This window comes from Amblyraja radiata, chromosome 8, assembly GCF_010909765.2.
Source record: "Amblyraja radiata isolate CabotCenter1 chromosome 8, sAmbRad1.1.pri, whole genome shotgun sequence".
NCBI classification, from domain to species: Eukaryota; Metazoa; Chordata; class Chondrichthyes; order Rajiformes; family Rajidae; genus Amblyraja; species Amblyraja radiata.
In genome coordinates this window covers 13227273-13252410 of record NC_045963.1, presented here as the reverse complement: position 1 = coordinate 13252410, position 25138 = coordinate 13227273, and the positions used below count along the sequence as shown (strand labels likewise).

The 25138-nt window shown below is 42.0% G+C and overlaps 1 protein-coding gene across 6 annotated transcripts in view; it reads left to right on the top strand.

Moving 5' to 3' along the window:
- Positions 1 to 25138, top strand: part of sptbn1 (spectrin beta, non-erythrocytic 1) — a 190046-nt gene that overhangs the window by 123725 nt on the left and 41183 nt on the right. For all 6 annotated transcript variants that reach the window (XM_033025223.1, XM_033025218.1, XM_033025219.1 and 3 more), the window contains 10 exons: positions 3580 to 3731; positions 13907 to 14080; positions 14674 to 14765; positions 16068 to 16148; positions 16251 to 16366; positions 16731 to 16843; positions 19040 to 19227; positions 21821 to 21938; positions 23902 to 24060; positions 24462 to 24764. In XM_033025223.1, the coding sequence (XP_032881114.1) occupies positions 3580 to 3731; positions 13907 to 14080; positions 14674 to 14765; positions 16068 to 16148; positions 16251 to 16366; positions 16731 to 16843; positions 19040 to 19227; positions 21821 to 21938; positions 23902 to 24060; positions 24462 to 24764 (1496 nt within the window). The remainder of the gene's footprint in view (positions 1 to 3579; positions 3732 to 13906; positions 14081 to 14673; positions 14766 to 16067; positions 16149 to 16250; positions 16367 to 16730; positions 16844 to 19039; positions 19228 to 21820; positions 21939 to 23901; positions 24061 to 24461; positions 24765 to 25138) is intronic.

The window sequence follows — 25138 nt, the reverse complement described above, 5'->3', positions numbered from 1 at the left end:
GATTTATTAACTTAATCTGACAGTTTACTCTTCTCACCCATGTTCCTCCCCCATTATTATATAAAAAGTAGACCTTTCTGGCACAGTTGGTCCTGGTACTGATCAGCAAGGTTTCTTAATATAATTAGATAACATTGGTGCAAGATGAAGAGCCTTATGAAATGCTTTAAGAACTTTTGACAGATGAAACCCACTCCTCCTGTTATTGCAAGCCGTCAAATTATTTTTGAAGAAAGGGGAAATATAAAACTATTGAAATAGTTTCATAATAGAAAACAATAAATAAAGCACAATTTTTTTTAAAAACACACAATGTTCCTTACTATCTTTGCTCCCTAAAGCTCTGCCATCCCATTTGAATGAATGGGTTTATGGATTGTGTAGCAGGTCTAGCCAGGTCCAAGTTCCGCAGCAGATTAATTGAGCCTGGGAATCTCAGCAAGCTCCTGTTCCCTCATTGGACTCCATGCCGTGTCCAACAGTGGAGCCACTATGTTCAGGACTTCCACATTTGCGTTGGAGACCCAACCCCTGCTGGAACTTGGCTCCGAGAAATGTTGGCAGAATCTGGGCCATTCTTTTCCTAAGAGAAGCCATTCAAAGATTTTTGTTGAGCAGAAAGCCAGTCCATAAAGCAAAAAGCTGCAGATGAGCATGTTAATGAAAATATGACTCTTCAGTTATAAGGAGATTTCTAACTGATGTCTAATTCCTGATGTGAAAATAATGGAAAGGTTGGAAATTGAGAATATACATACTCATGAAGTATTCAGCAGTGTTAGAACTGATACTAGAATTCAATTTGAGATTAGGCTGGGCAAAGTTATCTGTTTACTGCAGGTTTGTATACTGTTTGACATGCAGTAAGGTATAAAATCCATTCATGGTTCTTTCCACTACAATTGTAAATGGAAAATGATATTGCCCTCATAGTACCAGCATGATATTTGAATATCGCCATCTCAGGAGAAATTTGTCAATCGACATTGCAGATGATAATGCCGGGGCAGCTGAAATGTTTTAATGAAATGCTGTGTTCGTAAGGTCATAAGTGATAGGAGTATAGAATTGGGCCATTCGGCCCATCAAGTCTACTCCGCCATTCAATCATGGCTGATCTATCTCTCCCTCCTAACCCCATTCTCCTGCCTTCTCCTCATAACCTCTGACACCTGTACTGATCAAGAATCTATCTCTGCCTTAAAAATATCCACTGACTTGGCTTCCACAGCCTTCTGTGGCAAAGAATTCCAGATTCATCACCTTCTGACTAAATACATTTTTCCTCGTCTCCTTCCTAAAATAATCCTTTAATTCTGAGGCAATGACCTCTAGTCCTAGACTCTCCCACTAGTGGAAACATCCTCTCCACATCCACTCTATCTAAGCCTTTCACTATTCTATATGTTTCAATGAGGTCCCCCCTCATTCTTCTAAACTCCAGCGAGTACAGGCCCAGTGCCGACAAATACTCATCACAGGTTAACCTACTCGTTTTTGGGGTCATTCTTGTAAACCTCCTCTGGATCTAAAACTGTCCACGTTTGTTGAAGCTCAGACACCACACAAGGTTTACAACACTGTTAGCCTTCAAATTATATTTTGAGATTCATGTTGCGAACCTCGATTAAAAAAAATATAAGATAAATATTTCTTTCTTTTGCTAGAAAGACATTCTATAATAAATGTTCTACAGTTCACAGAAATCAAGCATCACCGTTCATTAATAACCTTGACACCTACCAATTAATTAAACATTTGTACTGTTAATTATATATTGCTGCAAGGAGAATGTACTCGGTGAAATGGCATTGCAAAATTTAAGAAAAAATATTTCTGTCCAAATGACACTTTAAATTCAAATTAGAAATGAAAGACAAAAGAATTATTCCTGAAAACTTGGTAATTATAAAGATTATCTATTTTTATAAACATATTTCAATCCTAATATATTACAAACTTCGATAAGGTTTCAGATAAGAAATGGGTCAAGCTCTTGTTTCCGGACTCGGAAGAGGACTGAGTGTCCTCTATCACAGCTCTGTCTTATTGCAGCTGCTATCCCCTCAACCCCTCTCCCCCCCCCTCCCTCCCCACAATTGTTTTATTTATTTTTTATTTTTATTTATTTTGTATTTCCTTTTTTTTTTTTTTTTTTTTTTAAATTTAAATTTTTCTTTTTTTTATCGTATTTGTGTGGATGTGTATGTATGTGAGTGTTGTTTGTTCCCGGGTGGCGAGAGTGGGTAAGGGTAAGGGTTTTGAGGGTCGTTTACATACTGTTGTACAATTATGTCCTGATTATCACTGTCTGTTATCATTGTATGTATGCAAATTGCTGTTAAATTCAAAATTCAAATAAAAAGATTTAAACTAAAAATAATCAATGCTTCTTCCATAACCCTTTGAGTTGAACTGGGGTGGGGGGGGGGGGGGGGTTGGGAGAGGGGAAGGATTTCTCATCTGTTATAAATTGGTGGCACATTTGTTTCAAATGAAGATGCCAACTTTTGGGTTCTTCCCAAGACGAAATATCCACTGCAAATTCACCATGTGGTAGCCCCTCAGAATCTAATATGTTCCAATCAAGTGTCCTTGCAGTTTTCTACATTCAAGTGCAAACAGCGTTAAGCCCCTGTCCCACTTTCACGACTTAATTGGCGACCTCTGCCGAGTTTGCCCTTGACTCGTACTCGCAGTATGGTCGCCACAAGGTCGTAGGAAGTCGTAGGTCACTCTTCTTCATGCTCGTGAGTGGTCTCCGCGTACTCAAGTAGGTCGTGGCCTTTTTTCCAGCATGATAAAAAATGTCCAGGAGTAAAAAAAAAAGGTCGGCATGGAAAAAATGTATACTTTTTACTCGTAGGTAGGTCGTGTTGGTAGTCGTAGGTAGTCGTAGGTCGGTAACTGGCCCGAGAAAACAAATGCAAACATGACATAATTTTATCATGTGATCATTTCCACTCGTAGCTAGTCGTAGTTGGTCTTAGGTGTGAAAGACTGAGGTCTAGGAGGTCGTAGACATGGTCGTAGGAGGTCGTAGACATTGTCGTAGGAGGTCTTTTACTTTGGCGTGTCAACACGACCTTGACATTTTTTTCAAGTCATCTCGGGTCTTCTAAACTCGTGGATTAGGTCATCCAAGTGGGACAGGCCCTTAAGGCTGCTCTAAAACAATCTGCACATTCTAGGTAATAGTCCAGCAAATCACTTCTGGTCTGCCTCCAATGCCTTGCTTAAATAAGGACATCTACATTTTACGCACCACTTCAGATATGGTCTCATGTAAATCTATCAGGAAAATTGAAGAAAGTGAAGTAAAATAATTTGTTAAAATGAATAATATGCAGTCTTAAATTCTGTTTCCATGAACAGAATGATCACCTGCCCCAAGTTTCTGGTTGTGGACTGATTCAGTCCTTGGTCCAGGTTTTTTTGCGTTTTCTATATCCTGATGTAATTCATTCTGTTCGTTTATTGGATTAAACCCCTTAGCGTTTGTTTTTAAGTTTGAAAATATCTTCAGCATTGAGCAATAAATAAACAAGCTTCAATTTTGTTCTGTTTTTCATTTTATAGACGAACGTGAAGCTGTTCAAAAGAAAACTTTCACAAAATGGGTGAATTCACACTTGGCACGAGTGTCTTGCAGAATCACAGATTTGTATACAGACCTGCGCGATGGCCGAATGCTGATCAAACTGCTCGAAGTCCTGTCAGGAGAAAGACTTGTGAGTATTAGTTTCAGCGACATAGGGTTATAATTAACCTCTGACCCTTAAAGTCTCTTCTGCCAATCAATGAGATCATGGCTGATTTGTGACCTAGATCCTTTGCCTTTATCCCACACCCCTTCGTATCTTTGGAGCTGGGAGATCTTATTTAACCAGATTTGCAATTAATAAGTGACCTGGCATCATTTGCCACTTTTGGAAGGGAATCACAGATTTCTGCTACCCTCTACATCTTTTCTTCACTTCTGAGAGGTCTGGTTCTTATTTTCAAATTCTATTTCCACAATCTACTCTTCCAACCATGAGATATAATTTCCCTCCACATGCCGAATCGATTCCACATAAAAGTCAAAAAATATAATGAAGTTACTTGTAATGTAGTGAATGTCCTTATTATTTCTATCATATTATATGTTCACAATTTTCCACATTCCATTCCATTTGCCATTTCTATTGATTTAAACTTTTTGCAATCTTCTTACAACCCTTCTTGCTTTCTACATTATAGAAACATAGAAACATAGAAATTAGGTGCAGGAGTAGGCCATTCGGCCCTTCGAGCCTGCACCGCCATTCAATATGATCATGGCTGATCATCCAACTCAGTATCCCGTACCTGCCTTCTCTCCATACCCTCTGATCCCCTTAGCCACAAGGGCCACATCTAACTCCCTCTTAAATATAGCCAATGAACTGGCCTCGACTACCCTCTGTGGCAGGGAGTTCCAGAGATTCACCACTCTCTGTGTGAAAAAAGTTCTTCTCATCTCGGTTTTAAAGGATTTCCCCCTTATCCTTAAGCTGTGACCCCTTGTCCTGGACTTCCCCAACATCGGGAGCAATCTTCCTGCATCTAGCCTGTCCAACCCCTTAAGAATTTTGTAAGTTTCTATAAGATCCCCTCTCAATCTCCTAAATTCTAGAGAGTATAAACCAAGTCTATCCAGTCTTTCTTCATAAGACAGTCCTGACATCCCAGGAATCAGTCTGGTGAACCTTCTCTGCACTCCCTCTATGGCAATAATGTCCTTCCTCAGATTTGGAGACCAAAACTGTACGCAATACTCCAGGTGTGGTCTCACCAAGACCCTGTACAACTGCAGTAGAACCTCCCTGCTCCTATACTCAAATCCTTTTGCTATGAAAGCTAACATACCATTCGCTTTCTTCACTGCCTGCTGCACCTGCATGCCTACTTTCAATGACTGGTGTACCATGACACCCAGGTCTCGCTGCATCTCCCCTTTTCCTAGTCGGATATAATGAATGTCCTTCCAAATCTCAGTGTACTGCCATGATTTGTGTGCTGTCTCATTGTAGTCTAATCCTTGGATTTCAGCTATCGTTCTAATATGAATTGTAGGGGCAAAATGGAAATGCCACGCAGAGTAGGTGTTTGAAGTGACGGGCGACTTAAACTGGTGCCTGCACACCAGGAGGCTAGCCAAAGCTGACCTGTCGAGTGTGACATTAGTACATTTTATATATTCTCAGATGAAAAGATTACTTAGAAACCTGATTAATAGTGATTTAAGGTTTTAATTACAGGATGGAGCTCAGAAATAATTAATCAGGCCACAAACAGAATGAGTTGATTATCCACAAATCTAAATTCATTCATAGTAGATCTAAATTTCTGTTACAATGATAGGTGCACGCATTGTCAGGGTCAGGGTCAGGGTCAACAACCTCACCTCCTCCACTATAACACTGAACACTGGCGTGCCACAGGGCTGTGTGCTCAGCCCTCTCCTCTACTCCCTCTTCACCCACGACTGCATCCCTAAGTACGGATCCAACGCCATCATTAAGTTTGCTGACGACACCACGGTGGTAGGACTGATCAGTGACAACGATGAGTCAGCCTACAGAGAGGAGGTCCAGCACCTGACAACCTGGTGTGCCAACAATAACCTCGTCCTCAACTCCAAGAAGACGAAGGAAATTATTGTCGACTTCAGGAAGGTCAGAGGAGGCAGTCATACCCCCATCCATATAAACGGGACTGAGGTGGAGCGCGTCTCCAGCTACAAATTCCTCGGGGTACATATCTCGGAGGATTTGTCCTGGTCCCTCAACACCTCCAAGCTGATCAAAAAGGCACAGCAGCGCCTTTACTTCCTGAGGAGGCTCAAGAAAGCCCACCTGTCCCTCCAGATCCTGACCAACTTCTACCGCTGTACCATCGAGAGCATCCTGACCACCTGCTTCACGGTATGGTACAGCAGCTGCACTGTTGCGGACAGGAAGGCACTCGGTGCCCCGCTCCCTGCCATGGATGCCCTCCACCGAAAACGGTGACTGAGACGGGCTGGGAAGATCATTAAAGACCCCTCCCACCCCAACCATGGACTGTTTGCCCTCCTCCCATCAGGGAGGCGGTACAGGAGCCTCAGGTCTCGTACCAGTAGGATGAGGAACAGCTTCTACAATTATACCATCACATTGCTGAACTCGGAGTCCCGCCGATAGATTTCTCCGGTCCCTCCGTCCCCATTGTTTAATTATTCTGTATTTTTGATTATTCTGTATCTTCTTTTTTTTTAAATTTCTATATGCACTACTACTACGGACTGACGCAAAACTGCATTTCGTTGTACCCATACTTAGTATTTGTGCAATGACATTAAAGTTGAATTGAATTGAATTGAATCAATGAAATTCCTGTTGGGCATTGTCTGCAGTTTCCTGTCACCAGATTAGCACAATCCACATCCCTATTTACTAATCATTGGCCCTCACTATTGTTTACCCTGCCACATGGGCTATGAGCGTGCAACCCTTCCTCACCACCACTTCCTGCAACCCTTCCTCACCCCCACCTCCTGCAACCATTCTTTACCCCCTACTTTTTCCACCAAAGACCAAAGCATTCTTTGAAAGATGTGATGTAGAACTGCTTACACAGTCAAACTTTTGTATGGCCGTAGGCAGAAGGATGCATTGACAGAGGTATTTCTTTAATATCCCTGGGTGAGGTTTAATATTTCTTTAATATCCCTGGGTGAGGTTTTGGCTCTGCTGGCTGCATTCAGATGACAATTCTTGCATAATTAAAGAAAAGCATACAGCAAAAGTACCTCTCTCCCTCCCCCCCCCCCCCCCCCCCCCCCCAGCTTCAAAGTTGTGTTGTTGAGTCTCATTGTCTGTAACTCATTCAGCTAACAATGGCCTGTTTCCTTTATCATCGTTACTTTTTAGCATATCTTTCTTTAATTTGTTCTATATCTTTCTACATCACCGCCTATATCTCTCGTTTCCCTTTCCCCTAACCACTCAAGGGCTTGTCCCACCTGGCAACTTTTTCGGCGACTGCCGGCGTCAAATCAGGGTTGCCGAAAGATTTTGAACATTTCAAAATCCAGCAGCGACAAAAAAAATGTTGCGACACTTGAGGAAACACCGTGCATCAAACGCCATCAAGCCACATCATGCCGCAACTTTTTCGGTGACCTGATACGTCAGTCAATGATGCCGGCAGTCACCAAAAAAATTGGCAAGTGGGACACGCCCCTTAGTCTGAAGAAGGGTCTCGACCCGAAACGTCACCTATCCCTTTTCTCCAGAGATGCTGAGTCACTCCAGCTTTTTGTGTCTATCTTCGGTTTAAACCAGCATCTGCAGTTCCTTCCTACACAAAGCTATATATAAATATCTGCACCAATTGCAATATTTTAAGAACGGAACCAAGTCCCTAATCTCTGAGAGGAGATTTTCTTTTGAGAAGATCTTAGATCTTAGAAGAGTTAGATTTAGCTCTTAGGGCTTAAGGAATCAAGGGATATGGGGGAAAAAGCAGGAACGGGTACTGATTTTAGATGATCAGCCATGATCATATTGAATGGCTCGAAGGGCCGAATAGCCTACTCCTGCACCTATTTTTCTATGTTTCTAAGAAGCTGTGTTATAAGTTATTAAAGGTAATTTGTACTAATTATGTGTGTTACTGAATTTGCTTAATTGGATTTTTAAAATTATTCTTCCTTATCTATGTAGAATGCTCCATTGCTCTCAATTCTAACCAGCTGGCAAAGAAATTACTGTAAAATATCAGCATACTCTTAACTGAGCTGTGTTATCATTTCCTATATGTGTATCTTGCATGAAATTACAAATATCACAATCAAAACACAAAGTACTTGTGCTTTAACACCAAGATAAGTGCTCAATCAAGAAAACCAAGCCCAAAGCCAAAGTACTATCTAAACTAATTATACAAACTTATGCCAGGCCAATAACTAACTCCATATGCAATAATCAGCTACCTACATGTTCACAAGCCCATTCAGAAATACTGATCGTGTAGATGTAAGTATATCATTGGGGTTATCAAATGGGCACCTGCTTTCACTGGTGTTTCATTGAGTTAGGTCCATGAAACCTCGGGAAGGCTCAAGAGTTAAGGGGCTGTTCCACATGGGCGACCTATTCTGCGAGAGTGTCTTCGACCTTCAAACTCGCAGCATGGTCGACATGTGGTCGTAGGAGGTCCTATGAGGTCGCTGGAACTCTCCTTCATGCTCGAGGGAAGTTCCCGAATACTCGTGGCCTCAGCTAGGCTGCGGAAAAAGTTTCAGCATGTTGAAAATTTTTCCGCGAGTAAAATTTGGTCGGCATGGGTCTTTTTCACTCGTAGTGCAGTGGAGTGGGGTCCCTATTTAGTTACAAGCAGTCAGAAGACATCCTGGTAGGTAAAATAAACGCTAAACTTTATTAAACTTCTTAAAAGTGCCTCCACTCCTTCTCCCCGCCCCCCCTTCTCTCCCTCCCCCCCTTCTCTCCCTCCCCCCCTTCTCTCCCTCCCCCCCTTCTCTCCCTCCCCCCCATCTCTCCCTGCCCCCCCTTCTCTCCCCGCCCCCCCTTCTCTCCCTCCCCCCCTTTCTCTCCCCCCCCTTCTCCCCTTCTCTTCTTCCCCTTCTCTTCTCCCCCTTCTCTCCCCCCCTTCTCTTCTCCCCCCTTCTCTCCCCCCCTTCTCTTCTCCCCCCCTTCTCTCCCCCCCTTCTCTCTCCCCCCCTTCTCTCTCCCCCCCTTCTCTCTCCCCCCCTTCTCTCCCCCCCCTTCTCTCCCCCCCCCTTCTCTCCCTCCCCCTTCTCTCCCCCCCCCTTCTCTCTCCCCCCTTCTCTTCCCCCCCCTTCTCTTCCCCCCCCCTTCTCTCCCCCCCCTTCTCTCCCCCCCCTTCTCTCCCCCCCCTTCTCTCCCCCCCTTCTCTCCCCCCCCTTCTCTCCCCCCCCTTCTCTCCCCCCCCTTCCCTCCCCCCCCTTCTCTCCCCCCCCTTCTCTCCCCCCCCTTCTCTCCCCCCCCTTCTCTCCCCCCTCCTTCCTCTCCCCCCTTCTCTCCCCCCCCTTCTCTCCCCCCCCTTCCCTCCCCCCCCTTCTCTCCCCCCCCCTTCTCTCCCCCCCCTTCTCTCCCCCCCCCTCCTCTCCCCCCCCTTCTCTCTCCCCATTTCTCTCAACCCCCTCCCTTCTCTCCCCCCCCCCCTTATCTCTCCCCCCCCCTTCTCTCTCTCCCCCTTCTCTCTCCCCCCTTCTCTCCCCCCGGGTGTGAATTTCAGACAGCGCTCCCCCGCTTTCCTGCCCCCCCCCCCCCCCCCTCGCGATGTGTATGTGTGTGTGTGTGCGGTCGGTCGATCCAGCTCGCAACTTCAATGCGGACGGTCGATCCAGCTCGAGGCTTTCCAGGCGAGTACCCTCGAGCTTGAAGGTCGAAGACACTCTTCTGGACTCGCGGATTAGGTCGCCCAAGTGGGACAGGCCCTTTAGTTCCGGCGCCTTGAACCACCACCTTCACTACTTGCTCTCACCACCGAGTCAACCAGTATCTACAAAATAAAGTAAACTACAGACGATTGAATTGAATCCTTTATTTGAATTGAATCCTTTATTTGTCATTCAGACCTTTCGGTCTGAACGAAATGCTGTTGCCTGCAGCCATACATGTAATAATAACAACACACAATAAACACAAATTAACATCCACCACAGTGAGTTCACCAAACACCTCCTCACTGTGATGGAGGCAAAAGTCTTAGAGTTACTGTCTCTTCCCTCCTCTTCTCCCTCTGCGCCGAGGCGATACCCCACCGGGCGATGGTAAGTCAGTCCGCGGTTCAAGCTCCGCGGCCCGGGGGGTGGTCGAAGCTGCCCGCAGCTGTTGCAACGGGTGCTCCGGAAAACAGGCACCAGCCTGTGACCTGCGAGCTCCCGACATTGTCCTCCATTGGCCCGCGGCCGAGCCCCGGATCCAGGTCGCCGCCGCCTCAGCCGCCGTAGCACCGTCTCCGCTCCGCACCGGGCCGCCCACACGGCAGCGTCTCAGCCCCGCACCGGGCTGCTCACACGGGAGCGCCTTCCAGCCGGTAGCCGTGCCGGCCGCACAGGAGTGTCTCAGCTCCGCACCGTCCGCCCTCACCGGAGCGCCGAGTCGTGCCGCTACCCGGACGTCACCACAGCTCGAAGACGGCCAGCCTCGCGTTGGTGAGTCCTGGCTGGCTCTACCTCCGGACCCTCGAGGTCGGTCGCAGGTTGGAGGCCGCCAGCTCCGCCATTAGGCCTCAGCGCAGACAGGGGAAGAGAAGGGGGATACGACAAAAAGTCGCATTCCCCCGAAGGGAGAGACAGAAAGCTCTGTTTCACCCTCCCCCCACACACATAACACCACCTAATAACCAAAAAAATTACTAAACTAGACAAAAAAAACCAACATAAAAAGTAAAAACAGACAGACTGCAGGCGAGCCGCAGCTGTATCACAGCGCCGCCACTTCCGGATTGAAAGTTAATATAAGATAAATGATCTGTGGAACAGTGGGCTCAGGTTCCAGCTGGTCCAAATGATTCTGCCGTGTTCTTGGCTACAATTGATTCTAATTTCCAATGCCATAATAGTATCCTTGGCATTTTCACACTGCCATCTATCACAATTCTGCATGTTTTAATTATCTTTGTTTCAAATCAAACCATGCAGTTTTGAGACTGCATGGTGTCAATCATGCAGCTCCATAAATTCTGCAGCCATTTTACCTGATGTCAGGTGATGCTGAATAAAAGTGGTAACGTTTGTCAGTTTTGCAAAAGGTTTGCAAAATGAATGACATTGCACAACAGTAGCAGTGAGGGTAAAAGCTGCTGATTATATAAAGGAACTGTTTTGTCTTATGAAGACAATGGAGTTAAACACACCCAAATTTAAATATACTCACAGGAAAGATAACACCAGCAGCATATTTACTGAAGATTAAAGATTAGTCTGATCATTAATCATCGTAACAATATTCTCATTGTTAAGACTTTTAAATAGTCATTGGCTTCCAAAAGTAGATTCAGTCTTCAAATGTAATGTTAAGAAAAACATTCTTCTGTTTTATTTTTCATATATTACTCAGATTCAGTGGAGTTGTGATTTTGACAGTGTACATTTAGGTTCTGAGCTTGCATTGTATATTGTAAAATAGAAACATAGAAAATAGGTGCAGGAGTAGGCCATTCGGCCCTTCGAGCCTGCACTGCCATTCGATATGATCATGGCTGATCATCCAACTCAGTATCCCATCCCTGCCTTCTCTCCATACCCCCTGATCCCTTTAGCCACAAGGGCCACATCTAACTCCCTCTTAAATATAGCCAATGAACTGGCCTCAACTACCTTCTGTGGCAGAGAATTCCACAGATTCACGACTCTCTGTGTAAAAAATGATTTTCTCATCTCGGTCCTAAAAGACTTCCCTCTTATTCTTAAACTGTGACCCCTAGTTCTGGACTTCCCAAACATCAGGAATAATCTTCCTGCATCTAGCCTGTCTAACCCCTTAAGAATTTTGAACGTTTCTATAAGATCCCCCCTCAATCTACTAAATTCTAGCGTGTACAAGCCGAGTCTATCCAGTCTTTCTTCATATGAAAGTCCTGTCATCCCAGTAATCAGTCTGGTGAACCTTCTCTGTACTCCCTCTATGGGAAGAATGTCTTTCTTCAGATTTGGAGACCAAAACTGTACGCAATACTCCAGGTGTGGTCTCACCAAGACCCTGTACAACTGCAGTAGAACCTCCATATAGCCAATATAGCCAATGAACTGGCGTCAACTACCTTCTGTGGCAGAGAGTTCCAGAGATTCTCCACTCTACTCGACCTACTTCACTGTATTTACCTATCAAGACAGCAATATTATATTCTTAATTCCAACATTTATTCTCCATGACATCTATGGACATCAGTTCCTTTCAACAAATGGTCAGAGATGCAATAAAAAGGCAAATTGTTAACATTTTGTAAAATATTCAAATTTTCAGTCAGTTTGTGGTTCGATTCTCTTCCTAAATAAAAGTCTGATGAAATATGGTTAATAATAACTGAAGTTAAGCTTAAACATTTTTCCATCTGTGAATGTGCCATCCGTCAGATTGCTTAACATGCTATTTATGCAGATGAAACGACGAATCATTAACATATCAAGTGTGGTATTTTGCCCTGCTGTTGAAGTTATCTAGACGATTGTGCAATTTTCAAAATAAGTACATAATCGTGCCATCTCAGCCTAATATTCGTGATTAGTGTCAAGCATTCCTAGCCCAAGTTCAATGCATGTTAGGCTCCATTGTGAACGAGCTGTAAGAATATCTTTGTATACAGTATCAGTCAAGTTGTAGCCAAAAAAGTAATCGGCTCGGATACTTGCATGAAAGGATTGGGAAAAACCATTACTGGCTACCATAGCTAGAAATAGCCAGAAATCCGTGATGTTGTTGACTTTATTATCAGGATCTATTTAAATATTTTAACTTTCATTTCGCAGTTGACTGCTGAGGGATTGAGATGTTGCCGGACTATTTTGCAGGAATGGCAATATATGGTGTTTAGGAAGATCAATGAGAGGCGCTTCTAAACATAGCCACAAAGAGGAATGAGGAGAATGTTCACTGAAAGGTGAAAGGTTTATTAGAAGTTAATTTGTGAGGAAAAGGCAAACACTCCCAGTCCACATGGAGCATAGGAAAAGCCTTTTAACCTCACTTCATCTGCTTGGAGTTTTGAGCTCCGAGAAATTTATCAGCATTTGTACAAGGAGCAGTTATGCTCTATCAACTGTTAAGGACAGAACATCGACCTGGGCTTAAAGCATTTAGAGCAAATTTACTTAGGGAACAATCTCTTCAAAGTACAAAAGAAACAGAACTTGTGGCAGTAACTGCAGCAACCTTTCACAATAAAACAGTTTAATTGCCTCCAGTAAGGTATGAGTGGAGGATATTTGCACATCTTATCTGTATGAAATCGATCTCATTACTTAAACATAGCAGTGCTGCACCTGGCTTAGTTACTAAGGCAATAACCTCTCTGGCCGGGACTAACACTTGCTACCAAATGCAGCCATAATCTAAATGTAGAAATACCACTTATTTTATATATCAAAACCAATGACTTGCTTTTTCAGAGGAGGTTACAAGACACACCTAAACCTACAGTGAAATGAACAGTTTGCCAGGCTGCAGATAGGTTTCAATTTTCCAGCAACTTAACCCTTTTCTATAATCCCTTTTTGCCAATTGAGTTGGAGGGTTTACATTTCCCTCAAGTCTCATGTTCTCATTTGTCCTGAATCATTTTTGAACTTTCTTTGGCGGTTTACTTGGAGTACTAAAACATCAATTCAATCTGCCAGTTCCTCTACATTCCAATGTGTTAAGTCTTTTGGTCGCCATATCCCCCCCGGACTGTGCATGAAGTGAAGCAGAAAGGAAGAAGAACTCGTGGCAGAAACTGGAGGCAAGAAAAGACCAGAACAAATCAGGGCCAGCAGCAGTTGACCTCAGGAAGGGTGGAGCCAATAATGGCCCATTGTTGACCGGGGAAGGTGTGAAAACAAGATGTGACCAATGGAACTAGTAGGATGACTAGGGGAGGGGAGGGGATGGAAAGTAGGAGTTACTTGAAAATAGAGAAATCAATGTTCATAGTGCTGAGTTGTAAGCTGCCCAAGGATATCTATCTGGAAATAGATCTGTTCACTTATTATATTTGATAAGTAATTCTTCAAATTTAGGTTATTATAAACGATTTCCCTTTAACTCAATGATATTAGAAAAAAACAGGTTATATTCCGGGAGAATCAATGGAATAATATTTACCATACTTAATGATGTTTGGTATTTTTACTTTCTTTCTCTTTCTCTACCAGCCTAAGCCAACAAAAGGACGAATGAGAATCCATTGTCTTGAAAATGTTGACAAAGCCCTTCAGTTCCTTAAGGAGCAAAGAGTACATTTGGAAAACATGGGATCTCATGATATTGTGGATGGAAACCATCGACTGACTCTTGGTCTGATCTGGACTATCATTCTCCGATTCCAGGTAAATTCAACAATGGAATGAACGCCTCTGAGATCTTTAGGTGATATAATTTTGATTCTATTATTTTTCACAATTTTTAGCCATTTTAATAAAATTGAAGTAATAATTTTGTACAGCATGGTGTCGATTCATTGACTACTTGAAGGGGCAGACTGGCTCGCACGTGAACCTGACTGAAACTCGAATTAAGGATTTGATGAAAAGTTATACTTTATAATTTATGAACTTATCTCCAAAGTTGTATTTTTAGTAAATAATTCCATTCTTCTTTATCATACTTTTTTATTTTTTTTATTTCTCTTTCTTATTTTCTATCTATATAAAAAAAATACCAGAAGCAGAGTTAATATCAATTGATAATATTAGTAATGTAGGAATGATATACATGAAATGTTTTTAATATGATATGTACCTGCCTCTAATAAAAAGATTATTAAAAAATATATATATTATTTTGTACAGCAACTAATGTCCTTAAAACTACTTAACTCTTCATTTCAACAGCACAATTTGGGTGCAAGAATAAATAAAATTGAATTGACGGAAATATATTGATTGAGTTTGTTTGATCGACATGCATGTTACTTCCACAGATCCAGGATATCAGTGTTGAATCAGAAGACAATAAGGAAAAGAAATCTGCAAAAGATGCCCTGCTTTTGTGGTGCCAGATGAAAACCGCAGGGTAAGCAGCACCACGTGAATTGTTGAATAAAGTATCCATACAGTTTGGTCAGAGGGTGGTGAAACTGTGGAATTCTTTGCCACAGAAGGCTATGGAGGCCAAGTCAGTGGATATTTTTAAGGCAGTGAAAGATAGACTTTTGATTAGTACAGATGTCAGAGGTTATGGGGAGAAGGCAGGAGAATGGGGTTAGGAGGGAGAGATATATCAGCCATGATTGAACAGTAGGTGTAGACGTGATGGGATGAATGGCCTAATTCTACTCTTATCACTTATGACCTTAGTTTGGGGTGAAATGGTGGGCTTTTTATGCCCTCGAGTTTGAACATTGAATCTACTATGTTTTTCTTGAACATTGTATAATGACACTTCTGTAAATTTTTTTGTTTGAATTTTTGACTGGCTATCTTTTCATAAGAGAAATTAATTTCTGACATGTGAAAAATGTTAAATTGACATGAGTAGCTTAATTTGCAGCCTGCTCAATTGGTGCTATTATTTCCAAATCCCTCGGCATTGCTGGCTTTTGTTATTGGGATTAAAGTGAAATTGAATATGTTGACCTATTTTTGGACGAACACTCGAGTTAAGAATCATCCCAGGGTATCTAAACGCTAAGTCTATACATTTGTCATGATACTATTAACAGTTAGCAGCAAATTCATTTAGAAGTTGTGTTGTTTTGTGTCTGGTTTAATGGTGAAAGCATTCTGAAGCTTTTTTAGAAGCTAGTAGGACTTTGCCTTTTATTCAGCATCTGTCAGTATGGATTAGAATTTAAAATTAGTCCATAAATGGTATTTTCAACTGCTCTTTATTTTTTAGAAAATCAATTTCTTCATCTCTGGGATCCTTTATTCTTAACCTTAAAGTAGTAAATTGTTAAATATTGTAAATTTAATAGGTCAGGTGCATGTTTGTGTAATGTTGGAGGTTTTTTTATTTGTTGCTATGTTTCTAGTGCATTATATTCTAGTCCAGAAGCAATAAAATGACTTTGAAGGAGAAAATAATTAATGTTTGTAGTGTAGTAGCTATAGTGTATTTTTATAGTTTCTTGCAATCCTAAAATAATTCTTCAGAGGTAGGAATTCGTCCACTGTGGTTATGATATTACAACCAACAAGATTCACTCTTAGGTAAACAAATGATAAATCTGTTCATTAAGAATACTGAGAGTTTTAATTAATGTGGCAACCAGGAAAACCTCTCATGAAATGAAATTATACTTTAGTAGTTTTAACTTGTACTCCATTCCTGTATTAAAAATCCAATTGACGTGTTTTTCCTGTCCTGCCATAGCTACCCCAATGTCAACATTCACAACTTTACCACCAGCTGGAGGGATGGCATGGCATTCAACGCTGTTATCCACAAGCACAGGTAAGTTAGCTAAAAATAAATATTTGAATAATTATAACATCAAGTTTTGCCAAGTGTGGACAAGTGCATCCATTTCTACTCACAATGTTTTCACTTGGTCAGGCCGGATCTGATTGATTTCGACAAACTTAAAAAGTCTAATGCACACTACAATCTCCAGAATGCTTTCAACCTTGCAGAGCAACACCTTGGCCTCACTAAGCTGTTGGACCCCGAAGGTTAGCTTTCAATGCTTCATCTTAAAATCGTGTTCTTATTTATTGGGGTGGGGGTGAAACATTATAATGTCTTTTGTCAGCATTATTTGTGTAACTTTTTCCTTCAGATTATCTTTGGTGATTCTCCATTGAAAAGCAAATGCTTTTTATTTCTTAGATTATTTCTTGCCTGCCTCTTTTCTCTCTACCATATCTCCCATCGGGTCACTAAAGGGATTGAGAGAGGTATTCAACTACATTGACCATCATTAGATTCCTCCTTCTCTCAGATTTGCGCAATTTAAAACTTGTCGTTGCACTGTATGTATATGGGCTGTCTTGAACCCTGCCATGTAGTAAGGTAACATTCTGTACATCTTGCCAGATGTCAGTGTTGACCACCCCGATGAGAAGTCGATCATCACCTACGTGGTGACATACTACCACTACTTCTCCAAGATGAAGGCCCTGGCTGTGGAAGGAAAACGTATTGGCAAGGTATCTTAACAGTTTGAATAAACTATATTATTATATTTTGAGACTAACTCTCAGTAATAGGAATAAACATTGTGGTATTATTTTCCATCCAAATCTGAGGAAAGACTATCTTGCCATAGAGGGAGTACAGAGAAGGTTCACCAGACTGATTCCTGGGATGGCAGGACTTTCATATGAAGAAAGACTGGATAGACTCGGCTTGTACTCTCTAGAATTTAGAAGAATGAGGGGGGATCTTATAGAAACTTACAAAATTCTTAAGGGGTTGAACAGGCTAGATGCAGGAAGATTGTTCCCAATGTTGGGGAAGTCCAGGACAAGGGGTCACAGTTTAAGGATAAAGGGGAAATCTTTTTGGACAGAGATGAGAAAAACATTTTTCACACAGAGAGTGGTGAATCTCTGGAACTCTCTGCCACAGAAGGTAGTTGAGGCCAGTTCATTGGCTATGTTTAAGAGGGAGTTAGATGTGGCCCTTGTGGCTAAAGGGATCAGGGGGTATGGAGAGAAGGCAGGTACAGGATACTGAGTTGGATGATCAGCCATGATCATATTGAATGGCGGTGCAGGCTCGAAGGGCCGAATGGCCTACTCCTGCACCTATTTTCTATGTTAACAGGCCTTTCAGCCCACTGAGTCCGCACCGACCAGTGATCCCCGCACATTAAAACTATCTACACACACTAAGGACAATTTACATTTATACCAAGCCAATTAACCTACAAACCTGTATGTCTTTGGAGTGTGGGAGGATACCGTAGATCTCGGAGAAAACCCACACAGGTCACAGGGAGAACGTACAAACTCCATACAGACGAGCACCAGTAGTTTCGCGTTCATGTCTGCTTTCTCGGTAATCAGGTAAACATTCAGATAGTTTAAAAAATAATCTTTCCTCATTTTGTGGGAATTCTATTACATTCCTCATAATAGAAGCCAAAATTGTAAATTTGTTGGATGGATTGTACTACATACCATGTTGTTCCAAAACAAGCACCGTCAAATATTTAAGTACCAATGTTGTTGTTAATGTTATTGAGTTTACCGTGCCTTTGATATAATTTGATATAATTTAATTGCCACACAACCAAGGTCGGTGGTATTTGGGTTGCCAGCAGCGGTACAGTAATAAAGAACACAACCACAATAAAAATTTTACACAAACATCCACCACAGCATTCATCACTGTGGTGGAAGGCACAGAGCTTGGCCAGTCCTCCTCCATTTTCCCCCGTGGTCGGGACCTCCACCCTCCACAGCCGTTGCTGCGGGCGTCCAGATGGTAAGGGACAAAGTCAAAGTCAAGGTGAGTCCAGGATCGGCTCTTCCCAACCAGAGACCGCGGCTTCAGGCTGGTGTAGGCCGCAGGCCGGCGGTCAAAGTTTTAACGTACCTGCCGTGCCGCAGCCGGAAGCACCGCAGTCTGCAGGGCCGGCGGTCGAAGCTCCCCTCCAGGGGAGATTGTAAATCCATACCGCGCCCGCGGTAGAAGACGGCCGCGGGCCGGCGGTGGAAGCTTCTTCTTCCACCCGGGTCCCCAACGTGAGATCCCGGGCTGTAGACGCCGCACCAGCTGGAGTTCTGCAGACCGCGGCTTCAGGCTGCCGGCTGCCGCGGGCCAGCGTAACGGAGCGCTCCCCTCCAGCGAGGTCTCACCCGCTCCGCGCCGAGAGTCCACGCTGCCCCCGCCGCTGAAGCTCCGGGCGCGTCTCCGGGAAAGTCCGCGCCGATCCTGCTGTTAGGCCACGGGGGAGGCGACCTGAAAAAGTCGCCTCTCCATGGAAGAGGCGGCCGAAACGGTTTCCCCCTCACCCCCCCACACCACCCCCCACACATAACACACAAAGAAACATTAAAAACACACTTTTAAACATACTAAAAAAATTAAAAAAGTTGAAAAAAGACGGACACGCTGCCGACAGGCTGCTGCCAGTGCAGCGCCCCCTACCGATACTTTCTCATCCTTGTAAAGCTATTTGCGTAATTTAAAACTTTATCATTGCACTGTCTGAATATGGGCTGTCTTGAACCCTGCCATGTAGTGTTCCAAAGTATTCCTGCTAATAAATGAGTATTACACTAAACTGAATTTTTCAAGAAAGTATTTTAAATATGCATTTAAAAATTGCATTTTTCTTGTACATTGCGCTTCTTGGATTTTATGTCTTAAAATTGTCCTCATCCCACCTATCATAGGTTCTTGACTATGCGATTGAGACTGAAAAAATGATTGAAAAGTACGAGTCCTTGGCATCTGATCTACTGGAGTGGATTGAACAGACTATCACCATCCTGAATAATCGCAAATTTGCCAATTCACTCATTGGTGTTCAGCAGCAGCTACAAGCATTTAATACATATCGCACTGTTGAAAAACCCTCAAAGTAAGAATTTGAATATTTATTGTTACTTTGCCTCATTAATTGCTTGTGAAACCATTACCAAGAGCTCAAAATGAGTACGTCATAAGACTGCAAATAAAAGCAATGGTGGTCCATAAGGTCCAGCAAGACATTATTAAAATTGTAGCTAATCTGCCTCCACTTCCCTGCAGCATGCTTGATTATCTTGGATTTAAATATATTTAATGCATTCCATAGAAAAGTACAAATATTCAGAACCCTGAGAAAAGAGATTTCTCCTCATCTAATTTCTAAATTGCCAACTCTTTATTTTGAGCAGGTGAGTCTTCATTCTGAAATAGGCTCAAGTGTTTTTGATATTATAGTAAGAGGATTTCTCTAAATGTTAGGGAATATAGGTCAAGTTGACTAATTTCTCCCAAAAGGACAACATGTCACTCTGGAAATCAGTGTAGTAAACGTCTGTTTTGTTCCCTCTCCAGTATGTTGGGTGAGTCCAGTTGCGCAGCTGGTAGAGCTGCTACCTCAGAGCACCAGAGACCCGGGTTCGATCCTGACGGGTGCTATCTATGTGAAGTTTGCATGATCTCTCTGCGACTGCGTGGGTTTCCTCTGGGTACTCCGATTACCTCCCACAGCCTAAAGACATGCGAGTTTGTAGGTTAATTGGCCTAATGTATAGGGAGTGGAGGCGTAAGCGGGATAATGGAATGCATTATACGTTTGGCCCTCAACTTATTGAAACAATTTGTAAATACCAGAAATTGCAGCCACCAACCGAAAAATAAATCATATTTTCAGTCCCATAATCCTCAATGCATCCTTTTATTTTATTCCCAATGAGACAAAATTCTATATTATTCCTTTGTATGGCAATTTACCAATTCCCATTTATTCAATTCCCAATTCCCCAAAATTCAAATGCACTCCAAGCATTGTTTTTTCTCATCTACTTGCTAGTTCCAACCCTCTCAAAATGTTAACAGATTTTTAAAACATCCCATAAGTCATGTGTTTATCTGGTCAATAGAATTACCGAGTTGTTTAAGGCTTTCCCAATAATAGATTTGAGCATGTTCTTTATTACTGATGTCAGGCTAAATGATTGATTTATCCTTTTCCCGCTTTATTGAATAGTGGATTATGTTTCAACATGCAGTCAATGGGCCTCATTCTAAGATCTGTGACAAGTGGTGTGCCTCAGTGTTCTAACCTGTGACTGGTGGTGTGCTTCGGTGCTGGGCATGTTACTGTTTGTCATCTACATCAATGATTTGGATGAGAACATACAGGGCAAGATTTGCAAGTTTGCTGATGATACAAAAGTGGGTAGTTTTGCAGATAGTGAAGATGATTGTGAAAGATTGCAGCAGGATCTGGATCGATTGGCCAGGTGGGCTGAAGAATGGTTGATGGAATTTAATACAGAGAAGTGTGAGGTGTTGCATTTTGGGACATATAACAAGGGCAGGACCTTCACAGTGAATGGTAGATCTCTCGAGGGAGTGTAGTAGAGCAGAGGGATCTAAGATTGCAGGTGCATGGTTCCTTGAAGGTTGAGTCGCAGGTAGATAAGGTGGTCAAAAAGGCTTTTGGCACATTGGCCTTCATCAGTCAGAGTATAGAAGTTGCGAGGTCATATAAGACATTGGTGAGACCACATTTAAAATATTGTGTTCAGTTCTGGGCACCATGTTATAGGAAATATATTGTCAAGCTTGAAAGAGTTCAGAGAAGATTTATGAGGATGTTGCCAGGACTAGAGGGTGTCAAGAGTGTTTTATTGTCAGGTAGAACAATGACATTCTTACTTGCTGCAGCATAACAGAAGATGTAAACATAGTACACTGTAAACAATATGATAAACAAGAGAGAAAAAAGAAATTCAGTGTGCGCGCACACACACACACACACACACACACACACACACACACACACACACACACACACACACAAAACAAACAATAGGGAGAGGCTGGGTCTCTATTCCTTGGAGCGCAAGAGGATGAGGGGTGATCTTATAGAGGTGTACAAAATCATGAGAGGAATAGATTGGGTAGATGCACAGAGTCTCTTGCGCAAAGTAGGGGAATCGAGGACCAGGGGACATACGTTAAAAGTGAAGGGGAAAAGATTTAATAGGAATCTGAGGGGTAACCTTTTCACAAAAAGGATGGTGGGTGTATGGAACAAGTTGCCAGATGAGGTAGTTGAGGCTGGGACTATCCCAACGTTTATGAAACAGTCTGGTACATGGATTGGACAGGTTTGGAGGGATATGGACCAAGCGCAGGCAGGTGGGACTAGTGTAGCTGGGACATGTTGGCCTGTGTGGGCAAGTTGGCCAGTTTCCACACTGTATCACACTATGATGCTATCAACAATACCATTTGTTGTCATGAGGTCTAATTTAAACTGAATTTAAACTCTGATGTGGAAAAACAAATTTGGGGGTTGTACAAAAACACAAGTGTCATAACTAAACTTGCTTGTTGCTGATTCTGTTCATTTTGGCTTTGAAATGAAAAAATGGTGTAATTCACACAATTTCACTAATAACTATATAGGATACAAATAGTTGAATTCTGATTGAGATTTTTTTCTTTTGATGCAGGTTTACAGAAAAGGGAAACCTGGAAGTTTTGCTTTTTACCATTCAAAGCAAAATGAGAGCAAACAATCAGAAAGTCTACATGCCACGGGAAGGCAAGCTCATCTCAGATATCAACAAGGTAAACATGAACGATGTTTATTTTGTTTCTTCCATGAAAGAACTGCCTTAACCTTATCAACAGGTCATCAGTGGCTTCAGCTGGCCCTTAGAATTCACTCAGTTGAAGAGGTGCATCTGTTAATTAGAACTCCTATTAATTATTTACTGGTGCTGATCCAAAGCTGACGAGAGTTAAATTTTTGATTAAAATGCAAGTTCCACATTGGGGATAGTAATGCATTAGAATGCTGCATTTGCTTTTTTCAATTTTAATCTGAAGTTGTATAAGGATACTGTTAGTTAGTTGTTAGTTGTCTTGGGCCTCTTCCCTTAACTCATTCTTCAAGGTGCCATTAGCGCCCACAAAATCATCTGAAATATTTATGCTACTGAGTCTCAATTCACTTTCAGTGTTGAAGAGTTATCAATATTAAGGGAGAAGGTTATTCAAACCCCTCAGTCTTTCTTTTCAATTGGACCTTGGCAAATCCATCCACTGTCTCTGAACCATATGCCTAGTTATCACAGAATCTTAGAAATTTGGCCGATCAAGTCTCTCCCAGCAATATTAGTTTAAGGCTGTTCCGGTGCTCATTAAACTATTTTTGAAATGTGGTGAGGGATTTTGTCTCCACTAATTTTCAGGAAACAAGTTCTGGATCTTACCAGTTGTTGAGCAACTCCTTTTTTCCCTCTTTCCATCTACCTCTAATTCCTCTACCAATTGTCTTAAATCTATGCTTTCTACTTATTAACTTTAAACTCCGCTGTAGTCTCACTGGCACCAGCGCAATTTTCTTGAGGTCTCGTTACCAGAACTGCACGCAGAACTCCAGCTATAGTCAAACTAATATTTTCTGCAGTGCTGGCATGGCTTCCTTGTTCTTGCATTCTATGCCTAGGTCATTAAAGGGGAATATCCTTTATGCCATTCTAGCTGCCTTTTTGGCCTTTTCTGCTACGTTTAGCGATATGCGGATGAACTTTCCAAGATTTTTCTCTTCCTCCACATTTCTTGGTTTTCCTCCATTTATTGTGCATTCCCTCTCTTTATTTATCCCTTCACTAAAGGCATTATCTCAAACTAAATAAATGTTATTTGCCAGCCTAACTCGTTTGCTTCCTCTCGCCTGGAGTTCATTCCTCTTTATCTTCACCATAGACATGTCAATTCATGTCTTGAAAAGGTTGGGAACCATGGCTTTTTTGGGGAATGTACTATTCAAAATTTCCACTATCCCATGTAATTTCTAATTTAATTCTAATATAAAGACTAACACAGTATAAGTAGCTGTAGATCATCAGGCGTTTTGAAGCTTCTGAATAAAATATTTCCTGTAAGTATTAAACTTTACTGTCTGCATTTATTTTTGGGTTAAGCACATTCCACCCTGATATTAAAAACTGCAGCCCCATAACAAAACAGCTAGCCATACATGTATTTGTATGCTTGAGATAATTTGTAATGCTCAAGCTTCACATTTTGCTCAGAATTTTAAGAAAAATATGCAATAAAGTTGATCAAAGTTAGTTATAAGTAATTAACTATTCTGTTTTATGATTCCACCTTTCAGTTTTTATGAGAAGAACCTGGCCCATTGTACTAGCATGGAGTTTGCATGGATCATTTCCTCACATCATTTTGGATTGTTTTTCTCTCACAGAGATTCCTCAAGATGTCTGTGTTAAACAATGTCCAATAGTATTTACAAATGTTGTGAAATTCCACCATTCACACAATTATAGACATTCTTTTGTCGACCTAGCTTCGCAAGCTTCTTTAACTGCTATTCATCATTGCTCAGAGAGGGCCTCCTTGTGGCTTGATCACAAACTGACCCAATTTTCAATTATCTTGATAATTCACCTAAATTTCCTACTATCAAATTTAATTTTTTTAAAATTTTTTAATTGAACAGAGTTTTTGATAAGATTGATTATAAGTTTGGAAAGTTATTGGTTGTCAATATTATCACCTACAGGCCTGGGAAAGACTGGAAAAATCTGAACACGGACGAGAACTGGCATTAAGGACTGAGCTGATCAGACAAGAAAAGCTGGAACAACTTGCAAGGCGATTCGATCGTAAAGCTGCTATGAGGGAGACTTGGCTGAGTGAAAACCAGCGCCTTGTTTCGCAGGTAATGCTTCACTTGTTATTTTTTGGCGCTCTAGAAAAAATATTGGTATCAATTTTAATTCATGCGAAACCGGGTATCAAGTACAATGAGAATTCAAGGCTAGTGGTTTGCAAATATATTTGAACATAAAACCTGTTTGTTAATGGCTGAATAATGGTATATAATTAATTTCTGTAGATTTTGTAGAGCAAGTGGTTTTTATATATTCGAATAATCATTAGTTGGCCAAATCTCAAATACAGCTGAAAATAGTATCGCTGTTTAAAATTGAGGCACTCTTTTGCCTTTTTTAGTCAAACTGTATTTTCTTTGCAGTGTATATTTCTTGTCAGATTTGCTAATTCTCGCTGAATATTTAAACATTTTATCACGTAAAGTGACTTCCATTTCTTGCGCCGTAGGACAATTTTGGTTTTGATCTCCCAGCTGTGGAGGCTGCTACCAAGAAGCACGAAGCTATAGAGACAGATATTGCTGCATATGAAGAGCGAGTGCAAGCAGTGGTGGCTGTGGCCAAGGAACTTGAAGCAGAGAACTACCATGATATCAAACGGATCACAGCGAGGAAAGAAAACGTCTACAGGCTTTGGGAATACCTACTGGAATTGTTGCGTGCCCGTAGGCATCGGTTAGAAATGAACCTCAATTTACAAAAGATTTTCCAGGAAATGTTATATATTATGGACTGGATGGATGAAATGAAGGTATATTTAAAAAAAAACAGCTCTTCCCTTTTGTAACATTTTGTGTGAATTGTTTTAGTAAAGATTGCAATCAATGTTTTAAAGCAGCCATAAGCTAAGATGAAGGTACGCAAAAATGCTGGAGAAACTCAGCGGGTGCAGCAGCATCTATGGAGCGAAGGAAATAGGCGACGTTTCAGGCCGAAACCCTTCTTCAGACTGATGGGGGGTGGGGGGGAGAAGGAAGGAAAAAGGGAGGAGGAGGAGCCCGAGGGCGGGGGGATGGGAGGAGACAGCTCGAGGGTTAAGGAAGGGGAAGATGAGCACTTGTACTGGTAATGCAATATTAGCAATACTTTTTGAATTTTATTTTAAACTCTTGTATGTTGTGTTCG